General features: G+C 41.4%; 1 protein-coding gene across 6 annotated transcripts; it reads left to right on the plus strand.

The window, feature by feature from the left end:
- Positions 1 to 330: 330 nt before the first annotated feature.
- Positions 331 to 6,701, plus strand: LOC137828581 (uncharacterized). Of its 6 annotated transcripts, none has more exons than XR_016523498.1 (6): positions 587 to 2,874; positions 4,794 to 5,019; positions 5,193 to 5,381; positions 6,049 to 6,107; positions 6,204 to 6,266; positions 6,381 to 6,701. XR_016523498.1 is itself a non-coding variant. In XM_090305329.1 (1 exon), exon 1 carries the CDS (start codon positions 728 to 730, stop codon positions 2,876 to 2,878), a length of 2,151 nt encoding a protein of 716 aa, XP_090161455.1. In that variant the 5' UTR covers positions 564 to 727; the 3' UTR covers positions 2,879 to 3,210. The 6 variants fall into 6 exon arrangements, 1 of the variants encoding a protein (XP_090161455.1); XR_016523500.1 differs by having other exon boundaries at positions 6,385 to 6,701; XR_016523499.1 differs by having other exon boundaries at positions 5,199 to 5,381.
- Positions 6,702 to 12,556: the final 5,855 nt, after the last annotated feature.

Consider the following 12,556-nt stretch of genomic DNA (forward strand, 5'->3'; position numbering starts at 1 on the left):
CATTAATATTACATACACATTTGTTTATGAAAGGTGTCGAAGGTTGCTAGTTGTGAGAATTTTAAATTTTTGTAATGGATCAGGATTTCAGTACATACATTTCTATAAATGATTATTTTTGAAATAAATGTAATTACATAATTTTAATAAATTAATAATGTACTATTTTGGGCAATATTAACCTATGAAGGTGTTTCTTATCCAAAATCCCTCCCAGCATCTTGTTATTTTTGTAAAAAGATTAACTTAAAACTTTGAATTGTGCAGAAAAATAAAAGAAGTGAAAAAGAAGAATATTTATAGGGTGTATTTGGATATTGAAAGTAAATTATGATGATGAGTGGGGTGTTGGTTTCACCTAACTGTAACTGCAGAGGAGAAAGAAAGAAAGAAGAGAAGTGAAGGGCATGCATGGGGACATGTATGTTTGTTGGTAAAAGAAATACAAAAAATGGGTTGACTCGTGACTCGTTCCTTACACGCTCCACCAAACCCAACACAAAGAGAACACGTAGTATAGCATGGACCCATGCTCCCTTTTTCTTTCTCATCTCTCCATCCCACATTCCATTTCATGCCATGCACCCAACACTCCAAACACCAACTCTATATATACTAAAACCAACCAATCTATCTCCTGTTCGTTTTCATTCAAACAATTCCTCAAACACCTTGCAGCAACATGCAACTCCCGATACAACACCGGTGGCGGGCCCAGTAAATACCGATGGCTTCCACCATCGCTTCCACAATGACTTCCACCTCCACCGATCCCGACCCCGACGCTGCCGTGAGGGCGGTGAGGAAGCGCTACGAGGGCCTTCTGACAGTGCGCACGCGCGCGATCAAAGGCAAAGGCGCCTGGTACTGGGCCCACCTCGAGCCCACTCTCGTCGGCAACGCGGTGAAGCTCAAGTGCTCCCTCTGCGACTCTCTCTTCTCCGCCTCCAACCCTTCTCGAACCGCTTCCGAGCATCTCAAGCGTCGCACGTGTCCCAATTTCAACCACTCCTCGTTGCCTTCGCCGTCTCCTATTTCCACCGTGCACTCCCACTCCAACAACGGCAGAAAGAGAACCTCCTCCTCAACCTCTCCGAATCAAGACCATTCCGTTCAGCATTTGGTGTTGTCCGGTGGGAAAGATGATTTGTGTGCTCTCGCTATTTTCGAAGACAGTGTGAAGAAGCTCAAGAGTCCTAGGAATTTGTCGCATGTTCCTCCTCCTGAGTTAACCCAGGACCAGGTTAACTCCGCTGTTGAGTTATTAGCAGATTGGTTCTATGAGTCTTGTGGCTCTGTGCCTCTCTCTTCTCTTGAACACCCCAAGTTTCAGTCCTTTCTCACCCAGCTGGGTTTGCCGGTGACTCTGTTGAGACGCGAGATATATGGTTCTAGGCTCGAGGATAGGTTCGGGGTGGCCAAGGCTGAGTCCGAAGCTAGAATCAGAGACGCACTGTTTTTTCAAGTTGGGTGTGATGGTTGGAAGGGCGAGGATTGTGTGGCGAAGTTTATAGTGAACCTTCCCAATGGGACTAGCGTGTTCCACAAGGTGGTGCTTGGTGGGGGGGTGGTGTCGTCTAAGTATGCTGAGGAGATATTGTGGGAGGTGGTGAAGGGCGTTTGTGAAAATGATGTGCAGAGGTGTGTTGGGATTGTTGCAGACAGGTTTAAGGGCAAGGCGTTGAGGAACTTGGAAGTTCAAAACCATTGGATGGTGAATGTTGCTTGTCAGGTTCAAGGGTTCACGGGTTTGATCAAGGATTTTAGCAACAACCTCCAACTTTTCAGGGTAGTCACTGAGAATTCTCTCAAGGTTGCTAATTTTATCAACACTGAGTCTCAGGTTAGGGGTAGTTTTCTCAGGTACCGGATTCAGGAGCTGGAGTGTGCCGGGCTGGTTCGGGTTCCCTCTCCCAAATGTAACGTGTTGAAGGACTTCACATCTGTGTTTCCAATGCTGGAGGACCTCCTGAGATGTGCTGCCGTTATCCAAATGGTGGTGATGGAGGACGCGTTTAAGGTGGCGTGTATGGAGGACCCACTGGCCAGAGAGATTGCCGGGATTCTTCAGAGTGAGGGGTTCTGGAATGAACTGGAGGCGGTTTATTCGCTGGTCAAGCTCATCAGAGGAGTGGTTCAGGACATTGAGGCTGAGAGGCCGTTGGTTGGTCGGTGTTTGCCTCTCTGGGAGGAGGTTAGAACCAAGGTGAAGGAGTGGTGTGTTAAGTACAGTGTTGTGGTAGAACCTGTGGAGGAAATACTTGAAAATCGATTCAGGAAGAATTATCACCCTGCATGGTCAGCTGCATTTATACTTGATCCTCTTTACTTGGTTAAAGATGCAAGTGGAAAGTACCTTCCTCCGTTCAACTACTTAACTCGTGAACAAGAGAAAGATGTTGATAAGTTATTGACGAGGCTGGCTTCGCGAGAAGAAGCTCATGTTGTGTTGATGGAGCTCATGAAGTGGAGATCAGAAGGGCTTGACCCTCTTTATGCACAGGCTGTGCAGATGAAACAACAAGACCCCATTACAGGGAAGATGAAGATAGCAAATCCACTTAGCAGTAGACTTGTTTGGGAAACTTGCCTCAGCGAATTTAAATCCCTACGGAAGCTTGCAGTGAGGCTCATTTTTCTGCATGCAACCTCATGTGGATTTAAGAATAATTATTCTTTCATCAGGAAGATATCTGCTCAGAAGCACTCGAGAATTTCCTTGGAAAGAGCTCAGAAAATGATATATATTGCAGCTCATGCCAAGCTTGAAAGACAAGATTTTTCCAATGAGGAAGAGAAGGAGGCAGAACTGCTTGCTATGGAAGGTAGTGATGATGGCATGCTGGCTGACGTCTTTGCCAATGCACCCTTAATGTAATGTGCCTCTTTTCAACTCTGTAGAATTCTGCAACTTTAGGATTTACCAGATTTTTTTTCCAGAGCTGTTCTACTATTCCCTTATTCCAAGTGAAATATTTCGTGACTTGTGAGATAAACAGAAACGGATATTGGAAGAGACCTGACTGTTATGTCGTCTTTGATTCCAATGAATCATCAGTATTTTTTCCATCTTTTACTTGGGTTTCTTAGGCTTTTAAAGGAGGAACAATTGCTCATTTATTAGCATAACTACAACTCAGGAAGTGGGCTAGAAGCGTCTGCTTGAATCATTTGTAATGGGAATTGTTTTGAATCACATTCTCAAATTAATTTATACTTTATAATAACGTAAAAAACTAAGCTTCATTACATTCAAACTTAGTTTCTACCTCGTCCGTGAAAAGTGAAGTACTAATTGCCAGAAATATTCACCAAGACATGTATTAGTCCTATTCCACAATTTGCTCTGTTGTTTCACTTTGGGTAGATCCAAGTGCTAGGCTGCAAGCTTTGTAAATGGCTATGGTATCAATTTAAATATTGACCCACAGTCTCAGCATCTTTTAGGACTGATTATTATCGTTAAATTTCTGTGGCTCGTGTTTAGCTGTTGAAACTGATATGATGTTGATACCAAACAAGCACTGAAGCAAGATATTTAGAAATTTAAAGCAAACTGAATTAATGGTCAATATAAAAAAAAACATAAAGAACGACAGTAGGAAATATTGTGGCTGGAGCAATTTCCTCTTTTTGTCTTAAAAGACCATAGTTCTGTGGAAGGAGCTTTTTACTTAAACTTAAAAGTGGAAAAGGCATCCTACAATAGTCAATGACTTTTGTATATGCATCTAATTGATGCTTCATGTCTTGATATGACATAACACCATGCATTGTGTAGATTCTGCTTGTCATGATCAATTGTTTGAGTAGAACAAGATGAAATATCTTACAGTTTGACCACCTGTGACCTCTATCACATCCAAAGGCGATACTGTTCAGTTTAGTTTCCGAGTTCAGTTGACCAAAAGGTCCAACTGTTTTCACAAAACTGCTCGATATAGGAGATTGAGTACACATAGGTTCTGTACCAAAAAAGAGTTTATTCGTGTTTCTCAAGTTCAGAACTACTTCAACATTGACGCACTAGCTAATTGGAGATACTTCAAAAGTTTTGCTTCACAAAGAAGGGCATCATATATAAGCAATTATTTATATTTTGTTCTATGACAATTCTCACGTTCTTATCATCAGATAAACATTTAGTATTCAGTAAATCACTTGTCTTTGAAGATATTAAGATCCATTTTCAAGAAATTTCCAACTTTCAAGTGCAAGAATTTCTGAACAGTATTTGTTATTACTTGGTCTCCCTCTTTCTTAGAAGACTGTTGATACACGGGATTGTTTCGCAATTGTGAAGTGGAAACCTATTCCAGGCCAGTTTTTGGCCTCACTTTCTAAAGTTGATTCAAGTATAGGATTCTTCTGTTTCCAACAAGCTCACAATACCAACCATCCCCTTCTAATTTCTTTTGAACTCCTGAAAAGAAAAACATAGCTACAGATAAATCTAAAAGACTAAAGATACTCCATATCTATAGGAATAATCATAGTAATGTTCAATCATAACTACATCTATCTATTCTCTATTTGAAAGATAAAAAAAGAAAAGAACACTGGTTAATTAAGAAATTCTTTTATAAAAAGTGCTCCGAAGACCACATCTGTCAAGAAAACTGTTGACGTTCATAATATTTACGTCATTAGGGAAATAGGTCTCATAAATATATGGTTTACATATGCCACTATATGTTCTGGTTAGATAAAGTTTTCATGTTGAAGATAACTACAAAATGACACAAAAAGTAGCAGGCCCCCAAAATTTAAATGTTACTTTTTTTTTGCTTCAGAGGTGGCATTGCTTGAAGCAGTAGGGTGGGTGGCAAACCGGACTTGGTCGCGACGTGGGTCAACCTCGGAAGAACATGAGAAGGAATCTTTGTTGCCGCAGAAGCACTTATAGATAATCCGGCAAATCTACTGGAGTGTTTGTTTCTGACAAAATGGTGAGGCCCACCATGGGGGAAGTGGCTGTCCATGTCACTGCTTTGGTTGTCATGGTCAAAGAAAAGTGAGGTATGAGTGGCCTTCCTTTACATCAATCCACTCTCTATTTCTGTGTGTGTGTTTATTGTTGTTTTGGCTTAAGCTAATGCCCCACAATCCTTGATTTTGAAAACCATCTTTTGTGATAATATAAGCTTTTCTAAAGGCAGCCTGGTGTTAACTGTTTATCTTAACGTTGAAAGTTGTAGGTTTGCGGAATGAACCGTTTGGCTTACCATGATTGCTAAAAAGTCTTGGAGAAAGTTAAAACAAGGAGTATAGGGAAAGAAAATCAAAGTGAAAGCTAGGAGGCCTGTCGGCATAAGGAGGTGCATAATATGGCTCAAGGGATAATATTGCAATAAGCTGCATAATAAAAGCAATATTTAGATGTACGTTCAGGGGATTATTCTAATTTTTAATCATGAACAATAGGCTGGTAGTTCTAGACTTGGTGGTGATGACATCTCATATCACTTTCTTTTACTCTTCTTGTCGTAGTCATATCATACGTACATGAGTTCTCTTTTAATGTCATACTTTTGCAAACTTGAGAAATTGATGTAAAGATTATTCTGACATATGACACATACTATCAATTTAATGCATAAATTCCTCAATCTATTTGTCATTTATTAAATAAATTCTTTACCATATTGTGTACGGAAATGTCTGTGCTGACCTGTCCATCTATGCATACAAGACTTTCAGAAATATCTAGTGCATGCTGTTTAAATCCATAAAATTAAGAATTCGGTTAACAACTTCTGTTTGTACCACGGCAATTTATCTTCAATGTTTAAGAGCTTATTTCCTACATTTATCTGCACTGGTACGTGTATGTAGTGTATAAAATATAGACAAGTGCATGCTAGAATTTCTCCTCTGACTTCAAGGCTATAGTTTACTGCGCCTCCTTAAATCACTGGCAAATATTCTAGAAGTATCTAGATGAAAAAATTACGTAAGCTGACTGAACTCATTACTAGAGTTTAGTAGAGTAGAATACTGTATTGTTGATTTGATAATTGATTTAACCTTGTAATTAATTTGGTGTAGAGGTAGTAGCTCATGTCGGCAAAGGAAAGCAATTCTTCTGACTGCCTACCAACTCAAAGGTATTTGTGCTTTTATAATTTTATAAAAAAATCTTTAATTTTGGCGAGTTCTTAATTTCTGTTGCTTGTGTGGTACAATTTCATTTTTCATTCCAGTCTGGTTCTTGTATAAGAGAGCAGAATGTGATGATTGGCACGGGAACACAGGAACATCTTTCTGTAATAGTCTTCATACTTTCATGTTCTCTCATGATTAATCTTCCTTTTCAATGCCTCTCTTTCTTCCTCCTATTGACACGATCCTCCCTGTTTCAAATTTGGGTATGGTGCTAGGTAGGCCATTCTTTTATGAAGAGAATCAAAGTTCAAATCTTGCACAAGCTAATTGTTGGGGAGGCCACCCCTGGTCGCGGGCAGTGCCTGAGGGGTTAGTCAAACTTGTAAGAAATACCTTGTTAAAGAAAATATTTCAGAAATGGAGAAACATGTGTGTATTGTATATATAATTTCAGTGTTATGTTGAGAAACATGTGTGTATTGTATATATAATTTCAGTGTTATGTTGTGTAGCATTGACACCTAAACATTCCATTGTTATTGTTTTTAATCAATACTCATAGTCAACAATGAAAAAAAAGAAGAGGTTTTTTCTTATCATGTTACTGGTAATCACTTTCACGATAAAATGATAAAAAATGACAAGAAGAAGAGATGTTTCTTATTTTCTTATGTATATATTACATCACTTCATGTATAGGAAATATATAGGGAGTTTTTCTCCCCAAATTACAATCTAATTAGATAAGGATACTAATCATGAGATTCTATAATTATTAAATTAATTGCATATAATTGAGTACAATATCGTCAAATATTGCATATAATTTGATAATTATTATTTCCTTAATACTCCCCTCAAGTTGGTAGGTGAAGAAAGAACCCCCAACTTGTAGCGTCAAAAATTGTTACTTGCCCAATGCCTTCGTAAAAATATCTGCGAGCTGATACTGTGTCGATACATATGAAGGACTGATTATCCCAGCTTGTAATTTTTCTTGCACAATGTGACAGTCTATCTCAATGTGTTTTGTGCGTTCATGAAATACTGGGTTTGCATGTAATGCCGCTTGATTGTCACAGTTGAGCTGACAAGTTACATGACACCTTTAAATCGATATCGCAACCAAACTATCTCCAAACAAGTATTGGCCATTGCGCGATATTCTGCTTCCGCTAATGATCTTGATACGTTTGTCGGTTTTTTTGACTTCCATGAGATAATAGAGTAACCAAGAAAAATGCAATATCCAGATACTAATCTCCTAGTTGTCTGACAACCTCTCCAGTCTTAGTCGTAATAAGCTGTCAATGTCAGATTGTTTTCGGATGGCAATAGCAATCCTTGTCTTGGTGATCCTTTGATGTACTTTAGGACTCAAATTGCGGCATCCCAATGAGGTTTCCGTGGATCCTGTATATATTGACTTAGGGTCCGAACCGAAAATGTTATGTCAGGCCGAGTAACCATGAGGTATATCAGTCGTCCACGAGTCACCTGTATTTGACTGGATCCTTTAATAACTCTCCATCGTCTAGTGTGAGTTTTAGGTATTGTTCCATTGAAATTTGTCTGGACGAGCACCTGTGAGTCTCGTATCCTGCAAAATATCAAGCGCATATTTTCATTGGGACATGTAAATACCAGCTTTGGAACGGGAAAATTCAATCCCTAGAAAATATTTTAGGTCTCCAAGATCTTTAATGCGAAATTGTTGTAATAAGCAATCTTTAACACGCTGAATTTCTGTCAAATCATTTCCTGTCAAATCATTTCCTGTCAAAAGAATATTATCCACATAAATCAAAAGAACAATAAATGATGAGTTATTCTGTCTTTTGAATAGAGAGTAATCTATCTTGGACTGTTGAAATCCTACAGATTTAATCACATGAGAAAATGTTGAAAACCATGTTCGAGATGCTTGTTTGAGACCATAAAGGGATTTGTTGAGTCGACATACAATGTTCTCCCCTATCGATGATGCCCGGGTGGCAAGTCCATGTAAATAATTTCATGCAATGTGCCATGTAAGAAGACATTTTGCACATCTAGTTGGTGAATAAACCAATTTCTGGTTGCTGCAATGGTGAGGAGACACCTCAAAGTTGTTAATTTTGCTGTTGGTGAAAAAGTTTCAGAATAGTCGACACCTTCAATCTGAATCCCCTTTGCGCGCCTTATATCTGTCGACGCTACCATCTGAGTTGTACTTTATTTTATAGACCCATTTGCATCCGATGGGTTTCTGCCCAGCGGGTAACTGTGTCAAGGTCCACGTTTGATTTAGCTGCAAGGCGGAAAGCTCTTCGTCCATTGCTTTTTGCCAATTTGGATCAAGGATAGTTTGAGCATAAGTGTGAGGTTATCTGGTGGCTGTGATGTTAGCAAGATATGCACTATGTGTAGAAGAAAATCGTGAATTAGAAAGAAAATGATGCATAGGATACCTGGTTCCATTCGTCGGTCTTGGGCAGTGGTCGAATGATTGGCTTGGGATCCCGTTACGTAGTCTTGAAGCCAGGAAGGTTGGGTTGATGTGCGACTGGATCGTCGAACAAGAAGGTCAATTGGAGAAGGTTTGGTAATGGGTGCTAAACTTCTTGACATGGGAGAAGAAGGTTGGTCTACTGGAGGTTCAGGTGTATTATGATGAGTAGGAGAAGAAGGTTGGTTTGATGGAGGTTCAGGTGCATTGTGACGAGTAGGAGAAGAGAGTTGGTTTGATGGAGGTTCAGGTGTATTGTGACGAGTAGGAGAAGAAGGTTGGTTTGATGGAGGTTCAGGTGCATTGTGATGAATAAAAGAAGAAGGTTGATATGTTGGATAGGAGTGGGCAAGTCAATGTCAATAGTGAGCAAAATACCTTGTAATGGAGGTGAGGATTGTGTTTGTGACTGTTGGCAAAATGGAAAAACACTTTCATAGAAGATGACATCCCGACTCGTAAAAAAAGTGCCTGCATCTATATCAAATAATTTGTATGCTTTTTGACTGTGAGGATAACCAATGAAGATGCATTATCGGGCGCGCAGATCAAATTTTTGCTTAGGTGAAACAACAGTTGCGTAACAGAGGCAACCAAAGGTGAGAAAGTGAAGGTGGTTGATTATATAGTAGCTCAAAAAGTGATTTATTTTTTTAGTAAAGGTTGCGATTAATGATATATGTGACAGTTAAAACGCATTCTCCCCAAAATTCTAATGGTAAATTGGATTGAAATAGGAGGAAAACATGTCTATGTTTGCGTTCAACTACTCCATTTTGTTGAGGAGTGTAAACGCAAGTGCGTTGACATTCAATACTTTTTTGAGAAAAAAATCATACATTGAAATAAATTCCAGTCCGTTGTCAACGCGGATGGTTTTAATAGATGCCTGAAATTGATTTTGTGCAAATGTAATGAATGACTTGAGTTTCAGATTTGTGATTCATAAGAAATAGCCAAGTACATCTAGTATAGTCATCGACTATAGTGAGAAAAAAACGTTTTCCAAAATGAGTTGGGGTTTTATGAGGACCCCAAATGTCACAATGCAATAGATTAAATGGAGAATGAGATTTTATTGTGCTTAAAGGAAAGGGTAGCCTGGTCTTTTTAGCTTTGGGACAAATACTACAATGATTATGAATGAGAATGAGATTTTTACTGATAGGGATAGGTAGTAAGGAAGATACAAGTTGTAGACACGCCGGAGAAGGATGTCCAAGGCGCTTGTGCCATAAATCAGGATCGGTCGATATTTGAGATGCGTGGGCTTGGTTTGAAAGAAGGGACATGTAGTATAAGCCTGCGTGTTGTTTACCGAGCCAATCATCCTCCCGTAGCCAAGTCCTGTAAAACGCAACCATGTGGAGTAAAAACGACACAACAATTTAGTGAGCTGGTTATCTTACTAATGGACATGAGATTTAAATTAAAAGAAGGAATACAAAGAACATATTTGAGAGTGATTTTGTCATTGAATTTAATTGTGCCGGTAGATGAGATGGGCGCAGTTGAGCTTGTGGGCAGATTAACATTTGAAATAATTGATGATGAAGTGTGTGTGAAAAATTGTGAATCAGATGCAATGTGATGGGTTGCTCCGCTATCCAAAATCCATGGTTTCGTAAAAGCAGAATTTGAAGAGGAGTTATGGGCAAGCAGACCTGCAGAGCTAACATACATGTCACTTTTACCGTTATTGTTGAGCGAGTAAATAGCCCTTGCCAATTGCTGAATTTACTCGACACTGAAGCGTTGTACGAGGTTTCTATCGGACTCGTTACTGGTGCCTTCTTTGCCAAACATGATTTTTTATTTAGGGGATAAAAATGGAGAGGCTGTCAGGGCACCAAGATCGGTGCTCTGATACCATATAAGAAAATGATAAAAAATGGTAAGAAGAAGAGATGTTTCTTAATCTCTTATGTGTATATTACATCACTCCATGTATAGAAAATATATAGAGAGTTTCTCCCAAATTACAATCTAATTAGGTAGGATACTGATCCTGCCTGTTGACCAAAACGCTGGAACTTTGCCTCGTCCAACTTGGATCGACGTGTGCGCCGCGTCAACCTCCGTCCTTCACCGCGATCCACCTCAAGAACCTGCAAAAGAACAGAATGGCGCCGCTGCGGCCGATCGCACTCCAACGCTCAAGTCAGTGACTGAACCACCAAATACTAAGAGTAACACTCAAGAACTCTCAAGGAACCGTGAACCAGTTCTCTCTCAGTATACTCAAGAACTCGCAAGCGTAAAGAAGACAATCTGAACGTGCGTACCTCAGAAGTTCGTTGGGAAACCCTTATATACCTGGACACTTTCTCTCTCCTGGCAGTTACACATCTGGACACGTGGCTCGCATCCAGCTGTACACGTGCCATCATCTGGAGCCTCCTTGACTTGGGCGCTACTTCTGACTCTCCTTTGGCTAAGTTACTCATGCATGATACTACTCAGTGCATAGTTGTCCTGGAGTGCGATCTCTACTGGATTGGCGAGCTAGGGTGCCTTCATACACACCTTCCCTGTGGTCTCGCCGGGTGCCTTCATGATCTGCACCATCTCCATCTTCGGCGATCTCTGATCACTTGGTCGCCTGGGTTTACATTTGGCGACTTCATCTTAAACTTGGTGACCGCCGGTTCTGGTGTGCTGGAGATCGGAGCACGCCAACTTAGTAACTGGCGACTACACGAGCCCCCCGACTTCCTTCCCCTCTGCCAACCAGGCGTCCCATCAACACGCCTATACAGTATCTTGATGCCACGTCATCATTTCCGACTACCAGGTCTCGGTCATGAAGGCAGTCTTCTCTTCATCCATGGGATGCATCTTGATCTGGTTATACCTCGAGAAGGCATCCAAGAAACTCAACAACTTGCACCCTGCAGCACTATCCACCAGGGCGTCTATGCTTGGTAAAGGATATGAGTCCTTTGGGCAAGCCTTATTCAGATCGGTGAAATCGACGCACATGCGCCATTTCCCGTTGCTCTTCTTCACCAGTACGACATTGGCCAGCCAATCAGGGTACTGCACCTCCCTGATATGGCCTGCAGCAAGGAGTTTCTGCGTTTCGTCTCTAATCGCCTGCCTCCTCTCCTCGTTGAACTTCCTTCTCCTCTGCCGCACTGGTCTCACCAAGTTGTCCATCGCCAAATGATGGCACAAGAAGTCGGGATCGATCCCGGGCATGTCCGAAGCGGACCATGCAAACGCATCCAGATGCCGCTCTATCACCTTGGCGATCTGGTCCTGGAGCTCGACCTCCAGAGATCTTCCCAGCTTGAAGATCTTTCCTCCGATCTCTCTTTCGAGCCACTGCTCGACAGGTTTTGGCCTGGTCTCTCTGGCGATCACCGCCCTGGTGATCCCCAGCTCCCTCGCTTCCTCAGGGCGATTCCTCGCCTCTTCTTCCTCCAGACCGGCGTTCCCCTCCCCCAGCTCAGCATCCACCATCTCCGCGTCTCTTCCGGCGGTCTCTTCCATTACCGTCGATGTGGGTTCACACCAGGAGGCTGGGTGGTTGTCACGTAACTCACAAACCTTTTGTTTTTCAGGCTATTCTCATAGCACTTCTTCGCTTCTTTCTGGTCGGATTTGATGGTGATCACCACCCCCTCCATAGACGGCAACTTCACCTTCATGTGCCGGGTCGACGGTATAACGCCTATTCTGTTGAGCGTGGGTCTTCCCAGCAGAATGTTGTATGCTGAAGGAGCGTTCACGACAAGGTATTTGATTTTTTCTGTTCTCGAACCCGCCTCATCTGTAAACGTAGTCCTCAACTCAATGTACCCCCTGACCTCTACCTGGTCGCCAGCGAAACCATACAAACACCCTCCATAGGGCCTCAGCTGGTCAAGGGGTAGCTCCAACTGCGTGAAAGTCGGCCAGAACATCACGTCTGCCGAGCTTCCTTGGTCCACCAGAACCCTGTGGACCTTTCTTCCTGCC

The sequence above is a fragment of the Phaseolus vulgaris genome, chromosome 7, assembly GCF_051622355.1.
Source record: "Phaseolus vulgaris cultivar YP4 chromosome 7, ASM5162235v1, whole genome shotgun sequence".
Taxonomy (NCBI): domain Eukaryota; kingdom Viridiplantae; phylum Streptophyta; class Magnoliopsida; order Fabales; family Fabaceae; genus Phaseolus; species Phaseolus vulgaris.